We start from the raw sequence: 15,122 nt of genomic DNA on the forward strand, positions 1-15,122 counted from the left end.
AATCTGTCCCTTACCCCACTGCTTCCCAGAATGATCTTCATATTCGCCATTGGAGCCTTCAGACACCGGGCTGTCCTTTCCTGAGCTGGCATCATCTGCAAAGAAAGAGAAAGAGAAGCTCTCAGAAACGTCTCCTGCTACACAGCTGCCTTTGATAGGAGGTTGCATTGCCTTTGGGAGGCACTGTGCTGCCGCAAGGCACCTGAAGTGCATTTTGCATTCACTTCCTGGTGCTTGCAGCCTGGCCAGTTTAATGAACAATTTTGCGTGCTGCTTTATGAGCTTTTCAGTAGGCTACTAACATGATGGGAGATTAATCAATGTTTCCATTAATAGCTGACAAAGGCCCTTTTGTTTATATTTACTGGTCACCGTTCCCTAGGAGGAGCTGATCCATTCTACCCTCCATGCAAATAATCATATACATCAAAATTACAGCTAATTAAACCCGGGAGGTGGGAGAGACTTATGTGATCAGTCATGCGGCGTGCAAGGAGTGGAATTCTGGCAACAGTTTTACCTTGCAGTTTCCATAAAAGATCAGGCGAGCAAGCAGGCTTATTGGGATCAAACGAACCTGGGAGAGTGCTGAATGTAAAGCTTTGGTCAGGAAGGCAACAACGTTCAGCTGACAGACTATTTTTAAAAAAAAAATAAAACAAACTAAGAGCACCGGAATGAACTGGACTAAATTTATGGTCCATCTAGTCCTGTTCCCCTATCATCCTTATCTCTATTACAATAGCACCTAGAGTCCCCAGCTGAGATCTGTGCCCCCATTGTGCTAGGTGCTGCATGAATAAACAGCAGGAGAGTCCCTTCCCAGTCTAAATGGACAAGACAAAGGGTAGGAAGAAGTAAATATTCTTGTCCCTATTTTACAAAGGGGGAACAGAGGTTCAGAGAATTACCCAAGGTCACATCACAGGTCACTGTCAGAACCAGGATTAGAACCCTTTTTTCTGGACAAAGCGATGACATCTCATTAACTGTACCACAGCTTATCCCAGACAAGTCACTCGGGCCAGAATTTTCAAACATGGGACGGACCAAGATCCCTATTTTGGCACCTACTTAAGTGGTCTTATTTTCAGAGGTGCTGGAAATTAAGTCAGTGGGCCTTCTAACAGGGAGCTTGGAGGGCTGGGTGGCCTACTGGTTGGAATGCTTGACTGCCGGCTCCTTGCTTCTCTGGTCAAGGTGCCTCAGTCTTCAAGGCAGTTGGGTAGAGGGGCCCAGGCCCTCCCTCTCCTCCGGGTCCCAGCCCAGGGCCCTGTGTGAGTCAACTCCTGAATATACCTCCCAGCCGGGAGTCTAAATCCACTGCCCCTGGGTTACTCCTTGCCGCTATCCCTTCAGTGTGGGGCATGGCCCCTACAGACCAAGTCACTGGGGTGGCTTGTCTCTAGTAGCACTCCCTTGTGGACCTTGGGTAGAGCCCTGCCACAGTCTCAGGCTCCTCTGGGTGGGGCAACCCTAAATTTGGCGGGTCTGGAACCACACAAAGTCTCCGGGCTTCAGTTACCCAGTTATTTCTTAGGGCGGCTGCTCCTAAGTCTCTTCCACAGTCTCCTCAGCCAAGGAGATGGTATTATTTCCTGGTGGCTGCCTTGGCTGGCAGGCTAGGTAGGTAGGCAGCGAGCTCTTGCCTCTTCGCCAGTCAGCCCCAAACTGAACCAGGTTCTCTCCTTTTCTTCCCCCTCCAGGCCTGACATTGGCTGCAGGTATAACGGGGAGGGGCTAGCTGGGCACAAAGGCTCTCTTTAACCCCTTCCATGCTGGTGGGCAGTTTCTCCTCTTCATCTCAGGACTGTTCCCATAATTAAAGGCTTCCCAATCAAAGAGTTGCCCTCAGTCATTGTGCACCAACCTCAGCGATACGAGTGTAAATTCCACATGCAGCTCAAGAGAAATCTGTGACCCTAAGGTAAGAGTATGGGAGAGACTAAAGTTTCGATTGTACAAATCCTGAAACCCACATGAAAATATCTGGAGGCTAGAAGTGAGGAAAGCCTCGTTCTAATCTCAACTGCAGAGTACAGGGGAAATAACTCCGCACATACACAAGCATGTCCAGAAATTCTTAGAAATAATGGATCTAGTCTGTGCAGCTGTTTAGCAAGGTGGATAATGCTTAAACAGTCCAGTGAGCTCTGGCAGAGATTTTTAGGAAGAACAACACATATTTAACCCTCACTCTCCTCACTTGGCACGCCCCCAATTACTGCCCCATTGGAAAATTGTGTGTGTTTTTAGCACCAGGAGTTTTATGCCTGCACATGCGTTGCTCTCATTTGCTGCTGAGTCTTAAAGAGCATCCAAGGAAAATGCCTGAGATGCCACACAGGGCATCCCCCCACCCTCGCCACAAACATATTTTTCTGTTCCATCTCTGGTTCTCCCAGCGAAGTTTCCCCAGAAGTACGTGCAGCTGTCACTTAGGAGGGAAAAGAAAACTTGCAAGCCAACAGTGCAGCGGGTTGTAACTCCAGCAGCTCACTGAAGCTGCCCCCCTCCTGTCACCAAGAACACAGAAGGCTTTCACAAGGGCTGTGGCCAGCTCACACCCAACCCTTCTGGAAGCAGCATGAAATGGGATTGCCTAAGGCCCTTAAAGGCAACATTGACTAACCCCTCTGCCCCTCAGTGAAAACATACAAACACGGAGTCCTCCTCAGCTTGAATAATCAGCAGCCCATTCTGCGCAGCCCCCCGAATGAATGGTAGGAAACAACCAATGCACTGCATCTTGAAAATGTAACTTTGCAACCTTTTAAAATTTAATGCAGTGAGTGTAAAAGAAAAGAAGAAAACATAGACATCAAGAAGACAAACTGGTTCCTTTCTGAATAATAATCAAATAAATTAAGCAGCAGCATTTTTTCTGTAAATATTAATATACTTGGAAATGGAGCAATTTTTTTTTTTATTTTTTTATTTTTTTTTTTTTACCAAATAACCAGGAAATCCCTTTGCACAATCAAAAACCACTTCGAGAGTAAAAGGGGGCAGGAGGGAGAAAAGCCATGGTCAAATATGAAAGAATTGCTGCCCATTGTTCATCTGCTGAGCATCTTAAAAGTGGATAAGACGTTTAAGTGGCAATGTTCTGCCAATTATATCTTAATCCTACTCAGCTTGATGTACAAAGAGCGGCATACCCACCCTTGTCTCCTGCCTCATGTTACAGTATGTCAGCTCATGTGCAACCCCCGCTCTGCTTACACACACTAACTGACTGGCATTCTCAACACCACTTGACATGCTGCCAAGCCTTTGATGTCAGCCAAATTGCTCCGAATCCGTTTGATCCTTTGAAGACGACTCTTTGCTTGTTATCCAGCCAAATCCTAAACCTGTGGAGTTACCTACAAGACCCAGGAAAAAAAAATTGGGGGGAAGGGAGGAGGAGGAGAGAACAGAGTAAAAATGAGTTATGGTAAAGGTACTCAGCCCATAGTATAAATATCTCTCTGGGTGGAAAAGAAAAACACCCTTGGTAAATAATTACTGTATTTCACCAGGGTTTTTCAGATCCATTAAGTGTTGCACGGTCTGTGTTTGTTGGGATCATTGCACGTCTAAACCAAAACTCATAGCATATTCTAAAGAAAATAAATAAAACATTTTAGACTTGGAGCCTCAGATATAGTGAAAGGCTTTTTGGTTGGATGGTGGTTGTTTGGGTTTTTTTTGACTCAACAGCTTCACACTAAGTGGAGGGTCATTACAACGGGATCTGCACTCTTCAATGGAACAACCTGGGGTTCCCATGCCACTGCTCTATAAACTGAGCTAGATCTGAACTCACTATGAGTAGGTTCCTCTGTTTATGGACAGATAAGATTTTCCAGAAAACAATCTCACTGTTCAGCCTGCTCAATTCTAGAGAGAGCGCCGAGTCATAAACCTGGATCCAGCTCAGAATTTCCTCAAAGCTCAGAGGTGTTCGCTTCAGCTCAAGCCTCAAGTTTGAATCTGGAGTTGAATGTTCCCAAAAGAAAGGTGTAGTCAGATCTGTGGGATTCATTTCCTCCTTGTCTCTGCTTGGTTCCTCTGGACCTGGGTATTTTAAGGACACTTGTTTGTGTTCTGCCATCATTTTTATGAATGGTACTGGTTTGTATCCGGCACTGAGTTATTATCAAGGGCATTATGTTCAATCCAACAATCATTTTCTCTGTTCTGTAGCACCAATGTTTCTTGTGCAGCCAAGGAAGTAAATCATTCAAGACATCTGACGAATTATGCTTATTGCATGGATAGTGGACCTGAAGGAGTTGCTCGTGTGCCACTATGACCTGAATACCAGGCAACAAAAGCAACCTAAAGATGATTTTTGGTTATATTCAAAGCTGTCAGAACGACGCAATAAATCAGATAGTTACTACCAATGAGGTGGAATGCTCTGTTCACCTCCTCTTTAAAAAACACATACCATTACAGCTGGAGCAGACAGCCTAGTGGTCTATGTGCCTTGTGTGTGTAACAGTAAAATTCTCTACAATTCCATGGTCAAATCCCAGCCGGGCCAGTGCTGTCTTTCAGGTAGAGAAATTGCCTACCATGCACTTTTCCTGCATTCCTACTGTCCAAGACCTTAAAAACTGAGATCTTATCATCGTCCCCCTCCCCTCGCCACCCCCAGCAAGAACGTTAAAGATCCACAATATCTGTAAGACTAATGGCAGGATTTGCACATTCTGTGGCTGTGGAATTTGCATTGCAATTCACCCCTTGTGACAGAATTGTGCTATAGAATCAAAGCTCTCAAATAAATATATGAGAGAGAGAGAGAGAGAGAGAGAGAGATCAGATCCTCAGCCTGTGTACATTTTAGGCCTTGTTTTTCTAACCTTCATAGTTGTGAAGATAACACTGAAAATGTGAACTGAGTGTAAAGCAATGCAGCGCTGTCTTCACAAGCCTGCAGAAAGCCTGAAATAAGAGCTCTAAGAAGTGTAACTGCCCCAGTCACCTCAGTCAGGAACCTTGGATTTTGTAATTCTATGGCCAGAGAATCTGTCATTTTTACGAGGTGCAAGAAAATTCATCATTTTCGCCACGGAATTCGCCATTTCACTACAGCTGGGCTCCTGACATTTTTATTTTCTGCCTCTCTGCCCTGCTGGGTCCTGCCTTCTGCTGCCTCTTACTCTTCAGTTTTCCTACAGGGTGAGTTAATTGGATTGCTGTGTATGCTCCCTGCGCTATTCCCGAAGCCAGACAGCAAGGGGTCAGGCAGCCAAAAATGGAGTCCAGCCTGCAGCCGGGGAACACAAAGAACACTGTAGGAGGCAATTCCCAGCTGAAGTTGGCTACAAGTTCCTCCTTCCTTTGGCACATATTGGGGGAAGGAGGTTCTGAACTGGAATGCCTGAACATCATCACGGTAGCCAAAGGCCTAGGAGATAGGCCAGCTGGAGGGCACAGTGACAATCCCATAATTAAAACCAATCATTGACAAATTTTATGTATTTTCAACAATGAGTGACTGTTGCTTGGGTTTATATGGAAGAGAATGGGAATGAAGAGAATTTAGGGTGGACAGAATTGATTAATGTTGCCACATCATTTAATAGTCCTTGATGCAGAATTTGGTCCCATGTGTTGTGGACTATACAGAGCCCTGATTGAGGGTTTGCCTTGATGCAGTGGCTGAAATGTCCCTTCCACTCAGCATTATGCATCATGTTCTGCGCATATTGTCAGCCTGGTTGCAGCCCTCCCCACTCCAGCGATGGCTACATTTCTGCAGTGAAGGGATTTTTGTACAGTAGTTTACGTAGCACTTTGGGACCATAAAAGAGTGCCATATACAAGAAGGATGTTTTATTGTTGTTATTATTACTGATTATTATTATAGCAGAACTGCTCCAGATCTGCCTCCTTCTTAATGTTAAAACAAATCAAAAGTTCTGAATGACAGTTGGGCTCTGAGGGAAACTGATGGGAAATATTCACAGGCTGTTACCAAGCCAGGATCAGATTTTATTTATGCATGACTTTCTGAGAATGTGTCATATTAGCTAAAAGGGAATGGCTTGTTTTCAGGCCAACTGTAGGTTCCAATCAGTCCTTCAAAGGGTCAAAACAACGCCCCAATTTATGGAGAAAATATCTAACCGTGTTTGTCTACGATCCACAAAGTTGCTTTAATTTGTTAAAATGCAAGACCAGTCCCTGCTTTGACTTGATGGGGCCAGCTTTGGAGCTTTTGATGTTAGAGGCCTTGAAAGCCCCATTTCACAGATGATCCAGCTTTGCATAAATAAACAAAGTGACCTTTGAACTCGGGCCTGAGACCTGAGCACACTTCAAAGTGATGGAGGGGGGGTGATGGGGAATGAAGTGATCAGCATGCATCATTAAGGCAGCTCCCGCTCAAGCTACAACAGTACAAGGGGGTGTAAATAAAGGGACAGAGGCAGGCGGGGAGGGAGTGAAATGAGGGGGAAACTGAAAGTGATGTAATCCAGTCAGGCTTGAACAATTATAATGAGGCCTTCCCTCGTGGAAGAATGAAAGAGAACTCCCCCCAAGTGCAGTTTACAGATCCACTCCCTCATTCACCCAAATCCAAAGTGAACAGTAAACCACACCAGCATCCTGTTGCTGGAGAGGTCCAGTGAGAGAACTACACAAACAGAAATATATTTGCTTGTTCAGGGGAGGCGGTGTGGCTGTGGCAGACAGGACTGACCCCGCCTCCTGAATTAAGCCTTGTGAGTCACCTGATTGGAATTGACATGAACAAGCACTTGAAGAAGAAAAAACGGTTACTCACTGTTGTTTGAGATGTGCTGTTCACGTCCATTCCAATACCCACCCTTCTACCCCTCTGTTGGAGTAGCCGGCAAGAAGGAACTGAGGGGGTGGCGAGTCGGTAGGGGCCTATATTGAACGCCATGATGGTGCTACTCCAGAGAGAACCCGGACCGACCCAACGGATCGTGGCACTTGGGGATCCTGGGCTGAAGCCAACGTGGACGGTGCCATGGCCCTCGGTCCCAGAGCTGTATGTCGGTGCCGAGGCCGCCAATGCCGAAGTTGTCAAAGCCGGAACAGATGGTGTTGGGGCTGTCGGTGCCAAGGACGTTGGCGCTGATACCGCTGGGGCTGGCGTAGCCGACGCTGGTGCCGAAGGGGTTGGGGTGGAGTCAGGGAGCGATGGAGCTACTCCTGATCCTGCCAATGACGACAGTGCCAGAGGTGGTACGGAAGTGGCCAAGGCCGCCGCCGCCTCCCTGGAATGCGGCCCTTCGCTCCACCCTTGGCCTTGGTGAAAGGCCCAGGGAGTCTAAAAAGGCCACTGTGCCAGGGGCTGCCATTGTGTGGGCCATGGTGCCAGTCTCATGATGACCTGGACCATCTACTTCTGCTCCTACGAGATCGATAGGTGCCCAACTCCGACTACGGGGTCTCTGAAAAGGAGGCAACAGAGGAGCGGTACTGCGAGGTGCCAAGGGTCCGCGTCGAGGGCTCAGACACTGACGAGGCTGCTGACCCTGTTCTGGTGCTGGGGAGCAGTGCACCGGGGATGGAGACCGCCGAGTCATCATTGCAGGTTTTCCCCTTGATGGTGCCGGGGGAGCGACCAGTGCCAGCGACCTCTCCCGTCTAGGCGGAGAGAACGGTGCCGTGAGCTGGAGCAGGTTCTGCACTGCCTCAGATGCCTTCGGGGTTGGCAGGAAGTGAAGTTGTTGGCTCTGCCTTGGTGAGTGAGAAGGGTCCGGACTCGACCGCCCTTCCACGGGTGCCGGAGTCGACGTGACCGTCTCTGGCAGTGAGGCCAAAGTTTGTGTGGCCAGGCTTGAGTCTCACAATGGCCGGCTCCTGGGGGCTAGCCAGGGAAGAACGACCCCTCTCTGGCCTCCTCTTCTTTTGCAGCACCGGTGATTGAGACCAGTGCCTGCCTGCAGCATGTGAGCCGCGAGTGGAGCCCTGACGGTGCTGAGAGTCCTTGTCTTTACTCGGCACTGATCCCCGAGGAGGAGGTACTCGGCGCCGGGTCGGCCTGGCGCCGGGTCGGCCTGGGGCCAGAGTGCTGCTTCCATTAGTAGGATCTTCAGGTGCTGATCTCTATCTTTCAGTGTCCTGGGGCAAAACTCCCTGCAGATCCTACAGCGATCCTTTTGATGGCTCTCCCCTAAACACTTCAAACACAAAGTGTGAGGATCACTTCTAGGCATACACTTGCTGCAGACCTCACAGGCTTTGAAGCCAGGAGACCGCGGCATGCCCTAGCGTCCGGATAGCGCTGAGAGGAAACCCCTCCAAAGGAAACTTAAGAACTAAGTAAAGTACCTACTAACTACTTAACACTAACTACAGAATTAATGAGAACGATCTACAGACTGCCAAATGCGCTTGTCACAACAAGAGCAAGGGGAAGTTCCAGCTAACCGTTACTGGTGGTAAGAAGGAACTGAAGGGCTGGCGGGTCGGTAGGGCCCTATATTGAACGCTATGATGGTGCCACTCCAGGGGGCGCCCAGACCGACCTGACGGATACTGCTAGGGGAAAAATCTTCCAGCTGCCTTGCACACGTACGCACACACCTGATTGGAATAGACATGAACAAGCACTCGAAGAAGAATATATTTGCTTGTTTAGGGGAGGCGGACCGTGGGCCTTAACATGAATTAGGGGAATTTTTGCTCACATGGGTGTCACCAGTCTCTTGAGGAAAGAGTGAGGGCTGGGAATGCTACCAAAATTGCATCTGATACCGTAGACAGCCCCCAACTAAAACCTCTCCAGCACAACAAAGATCTACAACCTATCCTGGAAAATGATCCCTCACTCTCACAGACCTGTTCTCACTTACAGACAGACCCCCAACCTGAAGCAAATACTCACCAGCAACCACACACCAGAGAACAAAAACACTAACCCAGGAACCTATACTTGCAACAAAGCCCGATGCCAGCTCTGTCCACATATCTATGTCAAGTGACATCATCATAGGACCTAATCACATCAGCCACGCCATCAGGGGCTCATTCACCTGCACATCTACCGACGTGATATATGCCATCATGTGCCAGCAATGCCCCTCTGCCATGTACATTGGCCAGACAGGACAGTCTCTATGCAAAAGAATAAATGGACACAAATCTGACATCAGGAATCATAACATTCAAAAACAGTAGGAAAATCACTTCAACCTCTCTGGTCACTCAGTAACAGACTTAAAGGTGGCAATCTTGCAACAGAAAAGCTTCAAAAACAGACTCCAATGAGAAACTGCTGAACTTGAATTAATATGCAAATGAGATACTATCAATTTAGGCTTGAATAGAAACTGGGAATGGCTGAGCCATTACACACATTGAATCTATTTCCCCATGTTAAGTATCCTCACACCTTCTTGTCAAACTGTCTGAAATGGGCTATCTTGATCACTACAAAAGTTTTTTTTTTCTCCTGCTGATAATTGCTCATCTTAATTAATTAGCCTCTTAGAGTTGGTAGGGCAACTCCCACCTTTTCATGTTCTCTGTATGTGTATATATATCTCCTTATTATGTTCCATTCCATGCATCCGATGAAGTGGGCTGTAGCCCACAAAAGCTTATGCTCAAATAAATTCGTTAGTCTCTAAGGTGCCACAAGTACTCCTGTTCTTTTTGCGGATACAGACTAACACGGCTGCTACTCTGAAACCTGTTTAGATACAGTGTTCATGGGAATTTTATAGAGAAAATGTGGTTTTGCCTCATTCCAAGAAAAGAAAGAGGGAAAATAAATAAATATTAGGCCCTATCTAGTCTATTCCAAACTAGTTCAGCCTTCTTTACAAAGCAAGCCAGAGATTAATAAGAAAAATTGTAGACAGAACAGAAACAGACTTTCTGAAAATCTTTTTTGTCAGTCTATTACCACCATGATGGTGGTGCCTAGTTAGCATGGTGATTGGTGCCTGGGGGACACACAGGCATACAGTCACAACTGTACAACACTTGGTAGCTTTTGGCTCACAGAGATTAAAATCAAGTATCAGAGGGGTAGCCGTGTTACTCTGGATCTGTAAAAGCAGCAAAGACTCCTGTGGCACCTTATAGACTAACAGACGTTTTGGAGCATGAGCTTTCGTGGGTGAATACCCACTTCGTCGGATGCCAGATTAAAATGATCTTTTCCCCCTGATCTCCTTATTGTGGATTAACACTGATTGAGTTTTGTTTGGAATTTCAGATTTCAATTAACCCCAAAAGGCTCAGTGACATTCATGCAAATCCACTGACACATGAGTTCCATCTGAAAACCTATATCAGTTAGTAATCTTATTGCAAGTCTCATGATAGCTGCTGTTTTTCTTAAAGCCTTAGCTCCTGGAGGCATGGGATTACTTGAGAATCTCAGCTTTCATTTTCTTTACAAAAAATTCTAGCCCTCATGGTTATGGAGAAGAGTCTGAAAACTTAACCTGAGTAAACCGTAAAGGCTCAGCAAAAGCAGAAGCCAGATTCATGACTCTTGAGCCCTTGGGACTGACAACACTAACATCGGCCCAGTTTGGCTTGAAACCCAATACTCAAGGTGCAAAGTTTGGATCTGGATCCAGTTCCGAATTTCTTTCACCTCCAGGGATGCTTGGGTCTCAATTTGTGGTTGAGCTCATAGTGGAGTAACTAAGTTCTTATCTGAACTTCTCTGTCTAAGGGGTGCTCAGATAGTTGGGGCCTGTCTCTGATTGCAACTCAGCCCAGTATTAAGAAACTGGTTCAAGTTTTCAGTGTCATGAAAGTTTTCCACAGCTCTTCCAACAACCCTTCAGCTTGCTCTTGTTATCCCCTAACCTGTCTACTCTGTCAGCAGGGGTAATGTGAAGGGAAAGCAGGAAGTGACTTTAGTATGGCCTTTCTGTGTTGGGAAAGGTGCAATGTAGCAAAAGGATTAGGAATAGTTAAAGAGAAAAATAAGGAAAAACCCCTTTTTCTGCCTCATCCAAACAAAAGCCCTTAACGTGAAACAGACCAAACCTGTTCCAGGCAGCACATAGCCAAGGAACACTGCACTGTTTTTAAAGAAATAACTGAAAGGTTACTGGCAGAAAGTCTGGCAATATAATGGGCACTGAAGAGATGTCTGCTTTTGGCTCTGACTGTGCCAAAAATAACCATTGATACTCAAGCCCAGAATTTGCTAAAAATAAAACAACGGTTTGTGTTAATGGTTTGGTTGCATTTTAAGTGTTATCCATTTTTGTAATAATTTCTATTAAAGAAAACTGATTTTTCTTCTGCCACAGGCCTGGCAGGCTCCCTCAGGCCAAAATCTATTACAAAGGAAATGATTTCAACAAACCTGCCCTGTCATAGTGAGGGGAGACAGTGTGATCTAGTGATTAGAGCCCTGGACGGGGAGTCAGAAACCTGGGTTCTATTCCTGGCTAAACCAATGACTCTCTACAGTACCTTGAGCAAGTCACTTAAACTCTTATGGTTCCTGTAAAATGGAGATAATGATGCACAGATCCATTGTGTCATCTATGGATGTAAAACTCTATATTAATGCTGACTGTTATTACTCCACATCTCAGTATGTAGGTGAATGCAGATGCTGCTGCAGGTCCGAATACAAATGCTTCCCAATGAAGAGTCCAATTTACTTCCAAGTTTCCATACGGGGAGGGGAGGAGTTTTCTCTAGTTCTGATCTATTCGCTCCAGCAATCACTAAGGAATGCTGTGGTGTATTGTTTTGGGCCTGGTTAAAAAGCTTTGGTTTGGACAAGGATTATATATTTCCTTTAAAAAATTAAATGCATAAGGTGGGGAGATGGAACACTAAGAAGGGAGAGGAAAATTTTAGGCACATCAGTAGAATGAATAATAGGATGCAATTAGTAATATTTAGGTTGAATATATGAAAACTTCCCAACGGCAACATCTATTACTCTGTGGAAGTTTTCCAAGAGAAACATTTAAAACAGATAATGGCATAACTATAACAGTACTACAGACCCAGAAGAATTTACAAACCCAGATGCTAACAGCTGGTTCATACAGTTAGCAGAATCTGTACTAAGAACCCTTAGCCGTGGTTAGAAATAGGGTGTAATTGTACCATCAGTAAGAATTATAAATAAGACAGAAAAAGCATATACATGGAATATGAAATGGACTGATTAGTAGTTCTTTTAGAGTCAAAAGCAAAAGTCAATATATTATCATTACCCTTGAGCTTTCCTTCTTTGCTAATTCTAAGAACTGCATTCTCTAAGGCCTGTGCAGAGGTCTTATAGTCATCAATGGGGCCCTGCCTGCAGAACGAAGGTAGGAGGTGGTGATGTAACCATTTTCTTCTGACATTCCAAACTCACCCTCAATGCCATGTTGCATGGTTTGGTAATAAATCCTGGCCCAGAACCTTAGTTGGTGTAAATCAGCGCATCTCCATTATATTCAATAGAGCTGTGCTGATTTACATAAGTTTAGGATCTGAGCCCATCTTTTAAAACATTCCTTCCTTTTCACCCACCCTCCACAAAGCCAGGGAAAGCACCTGAAAACCCCCTTGTGAATGTTTTGTGCTTTGCACTGTTCAGGTCCTATTTCTATTCTCAAAAGCAGCGGCCTGTCACTACCCACAAAGCTCCACAAAGCTCGCAGAATAATCAGAGCTATGTTCCCAATAACGGTCCATCTGCTGTAACCACAACATGAAGGGGCGGGGGGAGGGCAAACAGCTGGAGCTAATCACTGTACCATCACAGCTCCCTGACAGATCCATTAAAACAATTACTTTACAAAGGAAGTCACAGGCCTGCCTCCCTCCTTCCCAAGCCATCCTGATTCCTCCTCACAACAGGTCCTCCTTCAGGTGTCTATTCCAAAGGGGAAATCAAACAGAATCCTCCTTCCTGGTGAGGTTATTTCTCTTCCTAGCATGTCACAGCGCACACAGATCTCAGTGCTGAAAGCTGTACCACATCAGGAGTCAGACATTCCATTCTTGATCCACTTAGGGTTGCCACCCGCCCAGATTTTACCCGGACAGTTGTGGCTTCTGTGTTCAGGTGCCATATAGGGTTGCCAGGTGCCCATTTTTTGTGGACATTAGCAACCCTAAATGTCACCCTATTTTACAGATAGGGAAACTGAAGCATAAAAAGCTCAAGGGTAAAATTTTCAAAAGGACATAAGTGATTTAGGAGCCTAATTCCCATTTTCAAAAGCTCCTAAATTACTTAAGTTCCTCTGAAAAGTTTACCCTATGTGACCAACCCCAGATCAGTGACAACAAGACTGTGGCAGAGCCAGGGATAAACACATGAGTCCTGGCTCTCAGCCCTCTACTCTAACCACTAGTTTACACTCCGTGTGAGTCCTAGCAGCTGCCATTTCCCACAGAAACTAAGTTATATCTCTATCATTACCCTACATAGTAGCACCAATACATATTTATTATTTCCTGCACCAAAGCATGAATAGGAATATCATTCACATGTGTATATAAATCTCCCTAATCATTCACCCGGCTGGAAATAGTCAGTATAAAGAAAATTCCAGCTGGGTCTCAAACATAGACGTCCTATCAACAGTGCAGAAATGGTTCTTAGATGATTCTTATAATATGATGTTGAACAAAAATATCAATCGTACTAATCCTGGGTGTTGACCTTTCCTAAAATGGCAAGTTAATACCTGAGTGTTAGGAACTGATACATCATGATGAGTTGCAAATTGAAATTCTGTTCTTTATGGATAGGAATATGGACTCAGCTGTTTCTTCAACAACTCTACCAGAGTCTTTTATAGTGTTTTTCAGGGCTTATTCATTTCACAATCAGCTTGTGGTTAAGAAGTCAGAGAGAGACAATATAATTGCCCTAGAGAAGATAATTAAATACCTTCAGGTTAATATGTAAACTCTCTAACTAAACTAACTCTCCAGGAACTTGTTAAGGTTCAGGACTACTTTATAGCACAGAAAAGCCGAAACCTGTGTGCACTGCTTTACTTGGGGCAGAAAGGCCCCTGAAGTCACAGGAAATCTTTTCATTCACTTCAGTGAGTTTTTACAAACATGGTATAAAAAGTTGCTTAGCTGCAGGTAGCCTAATTTTCTAAAAATAGTCAAGCACAGTGGATAAATTCCTTCAACTGGATTTCCCACAGGGAAGCTCAAGAAGAAACCCCGAGGTATTTATTTTTTGCTTTATTTTGAGAATTTTAAGAAATAAGAATCTAGAGGAACAGCAGAAAATATACTAGAGAATCCTGAAGTAAGTTAAGAAAAGAGAAAGAACTGATCTTTTCTTCTCTCACCAAGAGATGACAGCAGCTCTAAAAAAAACTTTAAACGCAGGGACGCCTACTGAAAAGGACAAGTTCTCAATTGTATTTTGGAAAACAGATCAAGCTCAAGTTGTCCAGATCTCACACCACGTATTCAGCAAGGCACGGAAATATGCTAAAGAATCTTTCCTCTCCGATTTAAATACCGCCCTTGTATTAACTCAGCCCAAAGAAGAACAAAATTCCACATCTATATAAGAACAACAGGCCAATACCCTTAATAGATGCATATTTGAAAATGTATGTAATCTGAAGAGTCAACTGCTAGCCCACTGATGATCTGAGAACCTTGTGCTAAACAATTCAAATACCGGTTGCCACGTGGGCTTTGTAAATAACATGTAATCCACTGGAAGTGAGGTGAAGAGAAAGCATTTGAAAGGGTGGAGAGGAAATACCTATATGCAGTCTAGAAAGCTTTTAACTTGGATCAATCCTTTATAAATAAAGTGTTATGTAGTAATAAATTGCCTAAGGTAATTAACAAAGGCAGGTGTCATCAGCAATATCACTGGTTTGCAGAATATGGCAGGCATGTTAATGCAACTTCTGCTTTTCATACTGAACTCTTAGCCACTGCAGTAGAAGGGGATGCCAGAATTAAAAGAATCTATATAAGTGGCAAGGAGCATAAGGCATTGTGGGCCAAATCCTGCAAGATGCTGAGCACCCTCAACACCTCTTAACTTGAGGGCACTTAACTTGGGAGTTGAAGTCACGCAGCACCTTCCAGGAATCATTCAGCATGCATCCTTATCTGAAGCAGATGACACAATGTTGTATCGTGGACATTCTATAAAATGTTCAATGAAC

At 44.9% G+C, this 15,122-nt stretch overlaps 1 protein-coding gene across 1 annotated transcript in view; it reads right to left on the reverse strand.

Moving 5' to 3' along the window:
- FGFRL1 (fibroblast growth factor receptor like 1) overlaps nucleotides 1–15,122 on the reverse strand; it is a 224,828-nt gene that overhangs the window by 16,174 nt on the left and 193,532 nt on the right. The window contains 1 exon segment of the mRNA XM_039539810.1: nucleotides 15–95. Within this exon segment, the coding sequence (XP_039395744.1) occupies nucleotides 15–95 (81 nt within the window).

This window comes from Mauremys reevesii, linkage group 5, assembly GCF_016161935.1.
Source record: "Mauremys reevesii isolate NIE-2019 linkage group 5, ASM1616193v1, whole genome shotgun sequence".
NCBI classification, from domain to species: domain Eukaryota; kingdom Metazoa; phylum Chordata; order Testudines; family Geoemydidae; genus Mauremys; species Mauremys reevesii.